The following is a 16,468-nucleotide window of genomic DNA, read 5'->3' as shown; positions in this document are numbered from 1 at the left end:
AAAACGACAGGACTTTTTGAATGACCTGGTACAAATTGGTAGTAACTGACGCAAAGTATACTTATTTTGAAAAAATTAAATTCTAACAGACAAGCCCATTTCTCTTCCTTTAACACTATAGATTGTCATGAAGTGAAAAGATTTCTAGTAGAATAATTTAGATCACTAATCATTTAACTGGCTTTTGAGCGCATTGGGAAATGGATTCAATTGGTTTTGAAATTCTATGCCTCAAATAAAAATTGAATAATGTTTGTCAAAAATTTCATTATAAAATATAAATCTTTAATTTTAATTATATTATTTTTTTCTAAATTATCTCACAGGCATGCAACCCATTGCTATTTAACATTTCAAGTGGTGAAATATGCACACAATATTTCCGAAATAGGCTAGTAGTATGTATATTTTTTGTTTCTATTGTAATAAAAATTGAAATCTAGCAACTGTCTTACAATGGGACTCGTATATGATATAAATTCGATATTAATACTACAGCAGCAGTTATTTACTAATTAAATTATTTTAATAATTCATATTTTCTGTACATAAATTAATAATATACTTTCAATAAAAGACTCTTTTATTCATCTCAGGAATGCAACATCTGGTGATCCTTGAATCAGAGCCCTGGGGTCTCGGGCTTGGTGAAACACTACTCCCTGAGGTGTTGGCACAAGCAGGCTATGTATCACATGCGGTAGGCAAATGGCACCTAGGTTTTTACAAGTCCCAATACACACCAACTAAAAGAGGATTCAATAGCCACTATGGCTATTGGCAAGGCTTCCATGATTACTACAATCACTCAGTTCGAGCTACAGTAAGTAAATTATTACTTTTACCAGTATTTGTCCTTATAATTATTATTATTTTTAAATTATATTCTTATATTATTATTCTTAAAATAAAAGAGTTATAAACTGTCTGAAATGGTATAAATACAAATTAAATCCTGTACATATAAGCAATTAAAAAAAACCTCTTGTGAATCCTTTATCCTTGCATGGCCCTTCCCATCCCTTTCTTCTTTCAAGCTTAGGGCCAATTTGAGACTGATAAATTAATTTCTACTAGTAGTATAGTTTCATAGTTTGATCACTTTCCAAATATTGATTATTTGAGGAATAGGCCACATAATTTCAAATTTATTTATCTCTCCAATTTGCTTCCTACTAGTCATTCATGCATTATGCATAAAATTAATAATACATAAAAATATAATTTTATAATAATCATTCTAATAATTATAATAATCAACATTCATTCATAGTGCATAAAACTATGTAAAAAGTAACTTTTACCAGGCAATGGTGAACTTACCTCATTTTTCATTTGAAACAAAATAAATTATTATTTCCTGAATTACATATGATTTTTTTTTCTGTTGAATAAATTTTATTTAATTTTTTTTTATTTCAGTATGAGCCATATGACGGTTATGACATGAGGAGAAACCTAGAAACAGATTGGTCAGCTATGGGCAAGTATTCTACTGACCTCTTCACTGATGAATCCGTCCGCTTGATCAAGGAACACGATACTAGTGTCCCTATGTTCCTTTATCTCGCACATCTTGCACCTCACACTGGCAACATGAGGGATCCATTCCAGGCGCCTGATGATGTTGTGGCCAAGTTCTCACATATTCAAGATCCAGAGAGGAGGGTATATGCTGGTAAGAAGAAGACTTAAACATCATAATTACATACAAATGATGTTACTATGAAATAATGTATTATTACTATTATTATTATTTTTCAGCTATGGTGGCAAAACTGGATGAGTCTGTAGGAGAAGTTGTAGCAGCATTGAAAGAAAAAGACATGCTTGAAAATTCTGTAATAGTTTTTATGTCTGATAATGGTGCTCCTACACATGGTATTCACTCAAATAGAGGTTCAAATCATCCATTACGTGGGGTATGTTTTTCATAGTTATATTAATTTTTTTTTTTTTTTTTTAATAAATTGTTGAGGTTACAAAGGAAATCCTGAAATTAATTTTTATTTATACACTATCAGTTTCTAGGTAATAATCCAATACAAATAGAGGCTATCTCCAAACATAACATTATTACTTCTATCACTAAGTACAATTGTCTATAATAATAGTAATAATATAAATTAAGTACAAATTGATGAAGACAATGTAAAAAGCTAAAACGAACATTTAAGATCCAAAATCATCAACAATAAAAATAGTATTATTAATATTCTGTTGCTAAAACCTTTATAACATTATCTATATATAACAACATCTCTATTTTACATTATAACAGGGGTATGTATTAATTAAATCACCGCATCAAGTCTTCATAATTTGACACTCTAGAAATGAAATAATTAAAAATCTTCATATTATCAATCGTTTCTGGTTTAAATATACCTATTTATTCCATAAATGTTTTCTATTCCTTGGAAAATTTTATTTTCAAATCGTTGTATACTTGACATTTAAACAGTACATGATAAAGTATTTCATTTTTCTTCCTGTTGCACATTTTACACACTTCTTTACAGTCAATTCAGATAATCGTATTATTTACTGATAACTTTAAACAAACATAGTTATATTAATTCCAATATTACTGTCAAGGTTACTTATGGTCTCGATTGATATTTCATTGGTAGAGGTAAAATTGATCATGTGATGTCAAAAAAGATAGCCCTTTAATAAATTTTATCTTTAATCTTTTTTTCAATTAATACAGTCTAAATGTTTAAAATATTTCAATGGGTTTTTGAAGAGACATGATCTGTTTAATTTTTAAGAGTCAAAATGATTTTAAATTCAGATTTAGGTTTCCTTTCCTTGACTTTGACTGCTTACAATCAGAATAGAGATATACATATCAGATCATATATTGATAATAATCAATTGGTCCTACAAACATCTATTCATCTTCATCAATACATTAACTAAAAGTGCCAATCAGGCCTCATACTGTAAATTGGTTGGTAAATTTTTGAGCATCATCAACAATATTATTGAAGTCTAGAGATTACTTATAACAAGTGGCATATGATAACTGCCCTCTTAATATTTATTTTTGTATACATAAGTTCTAGAACTCTTTGAATTGAAAAATTTGTTTTCGATTAAATGTGATCATTTTAATTCCATCATAAATTTTGTAAATTAATATATTATTCCTCATCTTTACTCTGTGATACATCATACCTCTTAACGAAAGTTGTGATTTATCATACTTAAAAAAAGAAAAAAGAAAAAGTACACTAAACAATATGTTACATTGACTACAGCATTAAATTTTCAAAAATCATATGTAGACCATCAATCTTTTGAACTAAAAATAATGAAATTGTTTAATAAATTCTTTTATTTTGCATAGATAAAAAATTCTGCTTGGGAAGGCGGAAACAGAGGAATAGCAGCAATTTGGAGCCCACTGCTGAATAAGCAACAAAGAGTTTCAAACCAAATGATGTATATCACTGATTGGCTTCCAACTATTTCTTCAATAGCAGGTATTAATATCAAGCAATCAGATGTAATGATAAAACATAAAATCAGAAAAATTATACATATCTTAACAATTTTTTTAAATATAGGTATAGATCCAAAAACGTTAGGAAATATAGATGGGTATGATATGTGGGAGGCTATATCTGAAAACAAAGATTCTCCAAGAAAAGAATTTCTTTATAATATTGACGATGTTGCTAATCCCTATGGAGCTCTGAGGAAAGGAGATTGGAAATATGTTACTGGTAATTTTTCACTATAAAATATTAGTAGAATATAATATATAATATAAAACATTGGTACATGCCAAATCTTTACTAAATGTTATTGTTTATAAATAGCTTTCTGTGAAATGTTTTTATATCACTTATTCAGTGGGTATGGTTTTAAGATCATTTTACATCCTCTTGACTAAGCTATAACACTTTTCATGGACTTCATAAAACTAAATTGATAAATTTAGCAATCTGAATCTTTTCTGTTTTTGCATGTGACATTGCGCATAAAATTGTAACCATGCTGAAATATTGAAATAAAAAATAGCCAAAGTATTTCTTCTTCAGATAAATTGAATAAAAAGTCAACATTTAATGAAATAAAACTTTCTCCAGTTGTGTTTCAAAGTTCTAACTAAGAGAGTTATGCTGTTTGTGTTCTCAATGATTTCCTAGGTGCTAAGGAGATTCGAAAATTCCTTGTATATTTTTCCACCTTAACCAGTGTGTGGGTTCCTTTATTACTATTCCTTATAAAACCTGAAATATTATGGATAGGTTTATTAGTCTCATAGCATTTTATAAACATATTTATTACAGAGATTCTTCTTACTTTTTTTGAAGATATAGTTAAGTAATAAAATAAATCAATCACTTTTTCATGGGATTAAACTCTTTTACAACAATATTTTAAAATCCCTTCAGGATGAACTATTATGGGTAAGTTGAATAGTCTCACAGCATTTTTTCTGGAGTTTATTTTTTTTTCTCATTATTATTGCAGAAGAGAAAGAGGAGATTTTTCCAGACATACAATTTTTTTTTACAAGACAGACAATTGAAGATTTTTATTCCTTGGGATAGTGTGGACCATCTCAACAATAAAATATTTTTAAAAAATTGAGAAACATTTGTACTTATTTTTTTGATTTTATAAACTCTTTCATATTGTAGGATCTGCTACTGGTGAAAGAAATAATGGATGGTATGGAGAGATTGGAAGAGGTTTGGATATTGGTTATGACACTAGAGAAATATTGTTATCAAAAACAGGAGTGGCAATATCAAGCTACATTATTAAAAAGCAAATTCAGCAAAAAATAAAAAAATCACCTTTCATGAACAATGTAGAAGATGAAAAAGGTGAGCTAATTTCTAATTAAAAAATAATTTTGTTTCTTTGCAAGTTTCATGGTTTCATAAAATTAAAAAGTATAGGACTTAAAAACTAGAGTAGTGTTTGCAAATAAAACACCTGCCCATTTATTCATGTTAACAGCATTTTATTTTAAATACTATTGTCAATTTTTAAATAACATTCTTCTATTCTTAAGCTGGTTAAAGCTTCATTATTGAATATAAAGCAATAAAGAGAAGTTTTCCGAAATTCCTTGTAAAACAGTGCAGATTAAAGATTTGTTTATTTTTTAATTCTATACTTTTTATTTACTATTTGTTTTCATTTAAGTGTTTGCCTCTTCCTCAAAGATTCATTGTCATTTGTAAATATTTATAAATTTAGTTAAAACATCCTGATTTTCTAATTAAATCAGATAAAATGGATTTTTTTTTTTTACAATTTCAAGTATATTTCTTATTAGAGCGGATGATTTAAAAAGAATTTTCAACTAAAAATCAGAGCTTAATATTATTTAAAGATTACATAATTGTGAAAAATAATATGAGATTCATAAATATTACCAATGTACTAAATATTAATATATTTAAGTGTTGATTATATTTATAGTTTTTATTGAGATAATAGAATATAAACCAGAATTTAATAGAGCTTATAAGAATTACTTGTAACTTCTGCTAAGTATCTTACAAATTTAATGTCTTCCAGAGGAAAAGGAATGGATTCTATTAAATGAATCAACTATGCTGAAATTAAGGCAAGAGGCTGAAGTGATATGTAACTCCAACCATACGGAAGTAGAATGCAATCCACTCCGAGAGCCTTGTCTTTTCAATGTCGTTGATGACCCTTGTGAAAAAGCGAATCTCGCCCATGAATACCCTCATATGTTACATTCACTAGAAAAAACTCTACAGAGGTAATTTATTTTACTTAATAATACTACACACGTAATGTGGGAAGTGGAGTGGTTCAATGGGTATGGCACTATGCTACTAACTTCTAGGTCCTTGGTTCAAATCCGACGGGGAAATAATTATTTATTCTGTAACTGTAGCCATGAGTCAACCCTGCTTGTTCGGAGAGCTCTACAGGGTTCACTCAGCATCACTTAGTGGGTTCCCTTAATTGTGGAATAATCTGACAGTGGTACATGATTATGAAAATGGCCTCCTTTTTTTATAAACACTATTTAAGAAACAGTATGTCTTTACAAAGTGCTGAACCCCAGGACCTTCCATTGGTTGTAGCAATACAGATTTTCATTTTCATTTTCTCCTATGTAATGTACTCATACCCAAACTTACATATATAGTTAACTCTCATTAATTCAAATCTCTATAAATCAAAATCCTATATCAAAGTAAAATATTTCCATGGTCCCTTGGAATATTACCTCTTGAAGTAGAAAGAAAACTGAATAATGTAATTGCACCCTATTCGGTATTATATAGAAAATATTCCACAACATGAACCAACGTCCCCAAATGTAATTTTTTTATTCAACATCACATTTAAAAAGAAAAAATGCAAGTTTAAAAACCTTGTTTTTATTGAAATTAAAGGTTTTTCATCATTACTATGAATTTGCTGAAGTATGAAAATATAAGTTTTACATTTAGACCCCTTATGTTATTTAATCTTTATTGAGATCACATTTTTCTAAGTTTCAATCACATCAAATTAATTAATTTCAAGCGTTTATTCACACATATTCTTATTTAAAGCACTCAAATGGAGTTAGGTCTTGGGATGAATCAATCCAACATTTCTATCACAATTTCCAGTGGTTATGTTGTAGTTTTTTCAATATTTCTGTGTTATTAGTCCAATTCCTTACAGTTTTAAAATTGAAAAAACTTTTGACTCAAATATTTCTTAGAACTACTAATATTGAACAATTGGTCAGTAGGAAAATTATCAAGTTGCTGTCATTATTAATAGCCATCTTGAATGAAATATAAACAAAAATATATTGCTTGTTCTTGATTTAATTTTGATCAAATAATATGTTAATTTCCAGGTACCGGAAATCAATGATAAAGGCTCGAAATGTAGACAGTGATTCGCGAGCTGATCCAGAACTTTGGAATAACACTTGGGCCTGTTGGTATGATGAAATAGAAAAGATTGAAGAAATCACCCTCATGCAAAACTACCTCACTCGTTTTCTGTATGGATCAGCAGCAGTATTGTTCTTAATAGGAGTTTTACTTATATTTACTAAAAATTTCACATTAAACAAGAAGACCTCAACCAAAACTATCTCAATTTTTACATTATATCGATCTACAAAAGAACAAAATATAAAGGACAAGTCAATGAAAAGATGAGACAAAACTGTTCTACATTTTTATAAACATTTACTCCATAAAAGAAATTTAAATATTTTTCCATTAAAACAGACTTTTTTTAATGTAAAGTACTGTTTTTCACAGGAAAAGTGTGATAATTTAACTTTCTAATTGACTAGTCCTTATAGAATTTACAAGAGTAATAAATAAACTGAAATTAATTAGTGTGAGTTTACCATGAGAATCAATGGAAACTAATTACTTTCATCTAAGAACTGATAAAATTTCAATACAGCTCCTGACTGTTAAGTTTTAATTAATAATAAAAGAATCATGGACTATCGGGAAAAACAAGGTAACTCAATTTTTTTTTTTTTAAAGAGTAACAACATTTTACAATAGATGTTTTGGATGGTAGACAGGAAGGTTTTAAAAACAGAAGAAAAATGAGCTAAAATGGTTCAAAATTGCATTTGAAAAATATGCATAAAGAGTAGACAATTAGTGATTCAACGATAAATATAGTTTTCCTCAAGATTTACTAAAAAGTGAGATACCTCATTCTTCCTATATAGCATCTAATTATAAGTTTATTTATTATTATTTTTTAAAGGTTGATGTAGATGTATTTTTCCATGGTTCATTGAACTCAATAAGTTCAGAGATCATGGCTAAATATATCTGTACTTGCAACAATTTATAATTAGCCCAAAAGTCACTAAACCATTTTAAAAACAAATATTTTTTTCATCATGTTTAATTTAATTATATTATTTAAGTAACCACTATTTTGTTTTTCATAAAAATATAATACATTTTTTTTTTTAAATTAATAAAAATAAAAAAGTTAAATTTAAAAATTAATTTTTTTTTTCATTATATTAAATTTCTTCAAGAATGGTGATTTTAAATTGTTGAGTTATCAAAGCAATATTTATGTAATTTTGAATGGATTCCATAGTCTAGATGGATTTCATAATTTGTATAATAATCCTAAATTACATTTAAACAATTAATTAAATTTTGAATGGTCTAGTGACTTTAGGAATGTTTTAGGGAGCCTTCAAAGAGTACTTGATGTGCTCATATTTTGGTAGAATAAGTAATTAGTGAGATTAGGTTTATTTTTTCTTGACATGAGATGATTGATTATTCTTGCCCTATGCAAAGATCAGGTATGCCATTGTTGTAATAATGCAGTTTTGTGCATTAAATTTTTTATCTTTATAATTTAATATACATGAGAAAATTTATAAAAAAATGTTGTCTTTCACAGTTCTTAAAAAAAAAAAATAGAGACATTAAATGTGTGGTTCTAAAAGAGGGCTACAAGAAAGCCTTTCTGGTTTGCCAGAAAAGTTTCTAATCAGTGATTCTCAATATTTTTTTCATTAAGGTACACTTTTAATAATTTGGCATCAGGCTGAAAATATTATGCATTAAATAAGATACATTAAAATAATTTTACTGTTTACCTTCTATGCAATGACAAATTATTATTACCTATTTAGTTAAAATGATAAAATAAATATTTGAACCAAATTTACTGTCATTTGATCAAGTAATGTAAAAAAATAAAATAAATAAATTCATTTTGGGAAGGGCCACTGCCTGGCAGTAGCAATAAACTTCTTGAATCTTACAGCTCAGTAGTTGAAAATCTCCGTTCTAAATGTACAATAGAGACCATTTTTGATCGATAAATTTTATTTTAATAGATGTAATTTCTTTGATATATAAAAGATACAGAAATATCTTCTTCAAGGGTTAAAACTTGAAGAATCTAGTTTGTGTTTTGGATTAGAATATTTACTATTATATTACTAATTGCATATAGTTTTATTTTGACTTACAATTGTACAATTGTGTTTCCTAAAATTTAACCAATGGTTTGGATTATATAGTTTTTCTTACTTTTTTGTTGCAAAATGGACTTTAATGCTTAAATTTAAATTAATCATGAAAATTTTGATGCATAAAATGATCTTTTGCTGTAAAAATGTATATGTGTCAGTATTAAATTTTTAGTATATGTAGATGTTATGTATATATTTATTTTTTAAGTTTTAGAATACTGTTATTTATTTCAGAATTAGGGTTTTCTAATTCTTATTGTTTTGTGGACAGAATTTTGGCATGATGTATTTATTATTTAATCAAAATACTTAAAAATTCAATAAAACAAATACTCCTATCACAAATATTTATGTAACTATGATCATATTCCATGTATGAACCATTCAGTATTAGCTAATAAATAATGAATCTTTTTATTGATGCTTTTTTATTCAATATTACCCAAAAGCTTGGCACAACTTTATAAAAATGGCAGATCACGGATGACACTTTTAATTATTTAAATAATTTTACTTTTTATTATGAATAAATCCAGTCAATTATTTTAATGACTGAAGTAATAAAAATAGCTATTTTACCTAAAATAACTTAATGAGATTATTTTTGAAAATATGCTAGAGGAATGTAAATAAAATAAATTAATAAGTGTTTTCCAAAATATTACTATTTTTTATTTTCTTTATAAAATAGTATTTTATGAATAATTGAATTTGTTTGTATAATAGTTAAAATTTTCAATATGTGGTCCTTCCTAATGTCCATTAATGGCCTGTTTTCGAATATGCAACACCCTGATAAGCAAAAAAAAAAGAAAATCGGAGTCGCTAAACGGGCTGAGACATGGCTGAATGTGTTGACGTGCTTTCCATCTCTACCCTGAAGGTCACTTATTTATCATATAAGTTTGGCTTACTCCCTCATTCTCTGCAAAGCATATCTCATTTTATTATTGACTTTTTTTTTTTTTAATTTGACAGTTGTACTTTATATTCTAATAGAAATTCCTGCTCCTAATGAGTTTGTTTTAAGGAGTTCAAATTAACTTAATGATAAATCAAAGTTATTTCTTTTATGTGGTTATGAGGAATACTAAAATGATCAGTGTTGCATTTTAGCAACACTGGCCAGGAGGGGGTAGGTTTATAACTGTCCAGAAAAAAAATAAGCAACAAATTAAAAATGTTTTTTGGCATTTAATAATCTTGACTCAAAATTTTATTCTATTGATGGAATTGAACTTTTAGTGATGTTAAATTATTTTTGACCATACTTTCATATTGCATTCATTACATCTTTCATTCGGCTTTGAAAATGATATGTAAAAAGTACCATAATTTTGTATCCATTTTGCTTAATTTATTTTGAGATTTATTAAGGTACCAAAAATCTTAGGAATGAATACAAAGAAGAGTATGGGGTAGCTGGAAAAGTGATTCAAAAATTCTGTGAACAATTGCAGAGAGAGAACAATGGTAAAAATATTTCCTGATCCATTTATGTGAATAATAATAAACCTTGTGATGTGTAGATAAATTAACTTCTGTGTGAGTTGAGATCACAAGCATGATTAGATCTAATTGAGTTAGATCCTGTGTCCTGTTTCTAATTTGAAAAAATAACTAATCGGGAATCTTAAAACAACCAATATGACTAGCCAAATTTATAATCAATTTGAGATCCAAAAAAAAGGTACTGGCCTATATTGGCTTAGCTACTAGATGTCTCAGTACAAAATGATGAGCATATATACTACCAAATGCAGGAAAATGTCATCGATAAACTAAAATTGTACTTTTGCGTATCACAAAACCCTCTATAATCAAACAAAATTAAATATTTCAAATGCTTTAATTACTCCTTTTGTAAATATCTTAATTGTTAATTTAAATATATAACTAAAATAGAACATTAAGTTAATTTTTAAATGCTTTTCAGATTGTATCATTTGACATGGTATGTGCCCAGTGTTCGTTTTCACAACATTTCATGCTATTACTTAAAATTTCTAGGTGTTTACCTACCCACCATTATCACCTTTTTGACATTCTATATGAGTTTTTATCAAAATCCCCGATAAAAGATGTGGCCATCAATGGGTTAAGTTCCAGGTTTTCACATGACTGGTTAATTTATATACAGAAAAATGGTTAGTTTAAAACTCTTTTGTACATAAATATCAATGAAAATCTCATGCGACATATGAATATGTATACATTACTGGATAGGTTCATATGACATTTTAAATATTCAATGCAAGAAAAAATAATTTTAATTTTTGGGTTTAGACCTTCTTGTTTAAAATTAACATTTTCATGACTGTTTCAGCTCTAACAGGTACTTGATTTCACCTAGGTGGTGGGGGGGAGGGAAGGGTTTAGAAAGGGAAGTTTTAGTTCTTCTGTGGATTCAGTAATTCTGACCAATTTAGAATTGACAAAGTGAAGATAGGTTACATAGTGAAATCACATAGTGGGAGTTAACTATGTAATGTTTTCTTTAAGTATTTTGGGACAACCTTTAAAAATTGTCTCAAAGGAATTAATATAATTTATATGTCATTATCATTTACTCACTATTCTTTGATTCATTGGCTGTGATTTTGTCATTACTGTTTCCACAGACATAGTACTTGATTTTAGCAAAGAATATGGAAAACTATACTATTTAACCTACATTAGTTTTATTAAATCAGCAGATTTGAACAATTATGAAATTTAAAATTTTGATGATATGTTGCAGCTAATATAAAACTGTTACTATTATTCCCACAGTGATAAAAGTTATTATTTCCTTCATGAATATAATTATTTTTGCAAATATGAAACTCATTACTATTATTCTCACAGAAAAAAATTTATTTGAATAGATGATATAGAAAACCTCCACAACATTTATTTAATATTAATTAACCTCCATTTGTTTTATTAAATCAGCAGGTGTGAAAAATGTTCCCAATAAAAGTTTTAAAGATAGGTTGTAGATAGTATAGTTTTAATTGTTTTTGATATAATTACTGTAATTAATTTTACTAACAGTAAATAAATCTGATTTTTATTAATCTAAATAAAGTAAAGAAAAAATTTAAAACTTTGCTGTAGGAAACTAAAAGATATAATAAACTAAAATTTAATAATGCAAATAATATGAAAAATAATCACTGTGTACCACCATGCCTTAGGAAATTCCACAAGTTGGGTTGTATCTTTTTTAGGAAAAAAATTGAAAAAAATCAACAGAATTTAGTTTATAGAAGTAAATCAGATTCAGAAATAATCAAGTTGGTCAAAAAAGCCTGGAAAAGAAAGTGGTTAAGAAATACAGAAGCAAAAACTTTTCCATCAAACTATAATGGATCATTTCCACTGTTTAATTATAGGTATGCCATATGTAATCATAATTTATTTTTATATCCTAACACTATAGATAAAAATGAAAGTATAAAATATTCAAAATTAGATAATAATGTCAGGACTGAAGATGTTTATAAATTTCTTAATGGCTCAGAAATAAATCATTCTGTTATTTTTAGCAATTCTAAAGAAAAGTTATTTAGAAAAACAATTCATTCAAGTAAGTGTGTTCATGGGAAAGTTAAGAAAAACAAGCAAAAAATGTTAAAATCAACAGAAGAGAAAACGTTTAAGAAATACAGTTTTGGGCCATCACCAGTACATTTAATAAACCCACAAACAACTCTTGTAGGTAGAGTAAAAGGTATTACTCACTTTCATAATGGTAATTTATTATTAAATGATAAAAAAAAGGAAGAAAAAAAACCTGTTTCTGTAATTTCAAATAGAAATAATAAAGTTTCAAATCCTATAAATGAAAACCTTTCATCAAACAAATGGCCACCTATGGAAAATGATGATATTACTTCTATTATAAAAAAGAGCCTGAAAACATATATGAATGATAATGCTGCATTCTTTGAAAATAATATAAGAAGTACTTGTGTATATGAAAGTGTTGGTGAGTTAGACAGAGAAAGATCTAAAGATAGCGTACTTCAAACACATGATGAAAACATATTCATACATAAAAATGGAAGTAGTAAAGTTTATTTAGAAAGTTTATTGGAATGTGCAGAAATCGTTAACAAAAATCTTCCAGGGTCACTTAAGCATAAAGTCATGAACCGAGTGGAGCATCTAAAGGAACACGAAATTTTCATTTCTGGAGATTTTAAGGATTGTTTAGAAACGGGAAAACATTCAAACGATCATATTCACAAAAATAATGAATTTAAAACTATTTCAGACATTAGTAGAAATCATATGTGTTCAAAAAAATATTTTTCTTCCAATACTGCAAATAAAAATGTGAAAATGAGTAAGGGTTGTGAGTTAAGGTATAAAGAAGTTTCAGATGGAATGAAGAGTAGGAAAATAATTATGAAAATGGAAAAAACGGGGATTTTATACAAAAAAAGAAATAATAAGATGTGTTTTAGATATGACATAAATAAAAATTCAGCAAGCACCCTCAATAAAAAAAATATTAATTCATCTAAGAACAATCTCATGCTAAATAATATTATTAGCTTTAATTTGATTAAACAGATGAAAAATATCAAAGTTATAAAATCATTTTCTGACTCATGTGTTGATTTAGGGAAAACTTCTAAATTTTGTTGTATTAAAAGTACAAAAAATAACATAAATTATTCATTTCATAAATATAACTATGGAACTAGATTAATGGAAACTTCAACAAATCTACTGAATATCAATGATCGGATTTCTGTAAAAAAAGTAGATTTTATGAAATACGATTCAATTCTTTATTTCAGTGACCACAACATTTATGATAATCATATCAATGACAGGTACAAGTTAAAGAAAATTGGAAAGTCATATTCTAATGATAGCTTTAAGAAATCAGGTATGTTTCAAACCTTTAAGCAAGGAATAGATCTGTTAAAGCATTGTGGTGATTCCAATGTGACAAAGGATTACAATTGTTCTAAAACTGAAATGTCTTATGTTATTTATTCTTGTGGTGGTGATAAATGTGACAAAAAATATAAACCAAAACATGTTATTGATGACAAGCAGTATTGTTTTGCAGATCCAAGCTTATATTACTGTGATAGTGTACTGTATTTAGATAATGAGTTACAAGACTCTGGGCTTCGCTCTTCTGAATTGAAAGACAGATCAAATTATGAAATTTTAAAGTATAGGAGGAGCACTCAATCACTAAATGAGGGCAAAGAAAAACCAAACTTGCGTGAAGAAGTTTTTGAAAGCCACAAGGGGGAAGTTGATACAAAGGTCTTCCAAAGGCAAAAATTTCCAATACTATCAAAAAGAAAAAAAAAATTCTTAAGAAAAGATGAAAATATTGAGGAATGGATTCGTAGTATTAAGAAAAGTGAGAGCGAACTAAGCATTTTAAGTTTACGCCAAAAAAAGAAATCGAATTCTGAACTTTCTATATTGTCTGACTTTGGATTAAATTGTAACTCATATCTTTCTAACGCTTCAGACCTAAATGAAAATAGACCTCGTACAGCCACAACAACACGAGATGTTGCTGTTTCTGCGGTTTCTAGTAATGATGAGTTGAAACGTAGTCGTTCTACAATTGATAAAGCAATAATGTGTGATGGTATGCCCATAAATGACCCCAAGCACATAATGCAATTGCATACAAATAACATAATAATTGAAAGTAGTGAGGTAATACAACTAAAAGGAAATGGTACCTCAACCTACCAATCTAAGGATAGAGAAATATCTGCCACCATAATTCCAACCGCACAAAACTTTTTGAAAGTAGAATTGTACAAAGGTGAAAGCCAAAGAAAATATTTAGAATGGCATTGTAACCAAGTTGTTTCAAATAGAAGTGATCACTCAACAGGAACATCACTTGCTGAATTTGGTAATATTAGCAATGACGAGTTCTTTGGCCAAAGAGAACAATATCATAAATCTAAAGAATTAGAAGAACTAAAATTGAAGAATGATATTGACTGCTTAGGCAGTGAAGAAAATGATTCAGCCCAGTCAAAGAATATTTGGAGAAGTTTGAAAAGTGGCAGCCAAAAGGTTTTCAGTTTTTTTCAGCCAGTAGGGCCATTAAGAACTTGTTTTAAAAAAAATAATTTTTGATTATTTTAATTTAATTTCTTTTTCTTCTATTAAAATGTGCTATATGGTGAATGAAAAAGCAAATGATGCCTTCAACTGCTTCAATAAAAGTATAAGTAATAACCCACAAATAATTTCAAAACGAAATGAACCTGGACAACATGCGAGTGGTTTATTGGTTCATAATTGGTTTATATTAAAAACACCTCACATGAGTGTTGTTTTTATTTTAAAGGAGTCACTTTCATGTTTTATTTTTTTTTGTTTTTTTAAATGACTCCATTTCATGTTTTTAAAAGTGTTTTTGAAGTTTGAAACAGTGATACAATTTGTGATTAAAGCAACTTTTTGGATAAAATTTGAAGCTTCTGTAAATTCATAAACACAGCTTAAAAGAACGGATTACCAATTTCTTGAGTTCCATTATAAAATATTTATTAAATATTAAATTAGTAAACTCAGTTTACTGTTATAATGATGCAAGTATAGTATTATAATAATATATTCATTCTTACAAGATTTTCTTTTCTTGATTTTGTATTTATCCATATGAATAACAAGAGGCTTATCTTGATGTATATGTTTATTTTTTATTGCTCAGTCCCTAATACTAAGTATATAATACTAATGCAATTTTGTCTACTTTTCTTTATAAATGTGATTATAATACCTCAACCTACTCTAATTTGATTTTCTTTTGTATGACATAAACTTTAAATATATCCATGATTTTAATTTTTATATTATACACACTTCTTTTATCAGTTATAAAAATTTCTCCATACATATTTGGTCAGAGCATTTAAATATTTATAATTTAGTTCCAATATTATTTAAAAATTAAAAATAGGTTGCAAATTATAATATAATAAATTATATTCTGAAAAATATGTGTTATTTACATGAGCAGTTCTCCAATATATCTTATTTTGAAAAAAAAAAATGCTTTTCAACTATTGTATCTCTTTAAATTCAAAAGTATTTGCTGCTTAAATAATCCCAAAAGTGAATCTTTTCATTTTCCTATATAACACATAAGTTGATTTCCACCCTCTTCCTCCCCTTTCTACCCCTCCCCTGCTAACCCTGACAAGCTTCGACACTTAGACCGACTATCAGAAATCTATTCATTGCCATCAGCTATTTCCTGTGATTACTAAATGGTTATCCATTAAATTTTTGTTTACCTACTGGATTACTTTTCCAGCTAATTCCTAGCATAACTCTTACCACTATTCCTGCTGGTTTAAAGATTGATATAATGTTCCTTTTATGTTGTTTAGAATATTACAACTATATTTATTTTAAGTACTTTTCATAGATAATATAATAATTATATGAGAATTAGATGTGATAACTATTTGTCACAAATATCAG

At 27.5% G+C, this 16,468-nt stretch overlaps 2 protein-coding genes across 3 annotated transcripts in view; both read left to right on the top strand.

Annotated features, from left to right (window-relative positions):
* Positions 1 to 8,411, top strand: part of LOC106683444 (arylsulfatase B) — a 124,779-nt gene extending 116,368 nt beyond the window's left edge. For both annotated transcript variants that reach the window (XM_067048752.1, XM_014424927.3), the window contains exons 4-11: positions 597 to 823; positions 1,423 to 1,678; positions 1,765 to 1,922; positions 3,356 to 3,491; positions 3,576 to 3,734; positions 4,659 to 4,847; positions 5,551 to 5,761; positions 6,866 to 8,411. In XM_067048752.1, the coding sequence (XP_066904853.1) occupies positions 597 to 823; positions 1,423 to 1,678; positions 1,765 to 1,922; positions 3,356 to 3,491; positions 3,576 to 3,734; positions 4,659 to 4,847; positions 5,551 to 5,761; positions 6,866 to 7,175 (1,646 nt within the window). In that variant the 3' untranslated portion in view covers positions 7,176 to 8,411. The remainder of the gene's footprint in view (positions 1 to 596; positions 824 to 1,422; positions 1,679 to 1,764; positions 1,923 to 3,355; positions 3,492 to 3,575; positions 3,735 to 4,658; positions 4,848 to 5,550; positions 5,762 to 6,865) is intronic.
* Positions 8,412 to 11,983: 3,572 nt separating this feature from the next.
* LOC106683433 (uncharacterized protein PF3D7_1120600) lies at positions 11,984 to 15,610 on the top strand. The gene is made up of 2 exons (XM_014424906.2): positions 11,984 to 12,369; positions 12,523 to 15,610. The coding sequence occupies exons 1-2, from the start codon at positions 12,137 to 12,139 to the stop codon at positions 15,110 to 15,112; spliced, it is 2,823 nt and encodes a 940-aa protein (XP_014280392.2). The 5' UTR covers positions 11,984 to 12,136; the 3' UTR covers positions 15,113 to 15,610.
* The last annotated feature ends 858 nt before the right edge of the window (positions 15,611 to 16,468 follow it).

Source organism: Halyomorpha halys, unplaced genomic scaffold, assembly GCF_000696795.3.
Source record: "Halyomorpha halys isolate HHAL.00 unplaced genomic scaffold, Hhal_1.1 Scaffold483.1, whole genome shotgun sequence".
In the NCBI taxonomy this organism is placed as follows: domain Eukaryota; kingdom Metazoa; phylum Arthropoda; class Insecta; order Hemiptera; family Pentatomidae; genus Halyomorpha; species Halyomorpha halys.
The sequence above is the reverse complement of the archived record's forward strand: the minus strand, read 5'-3'. Positions and strand labels throughout refer to the sequence as shown.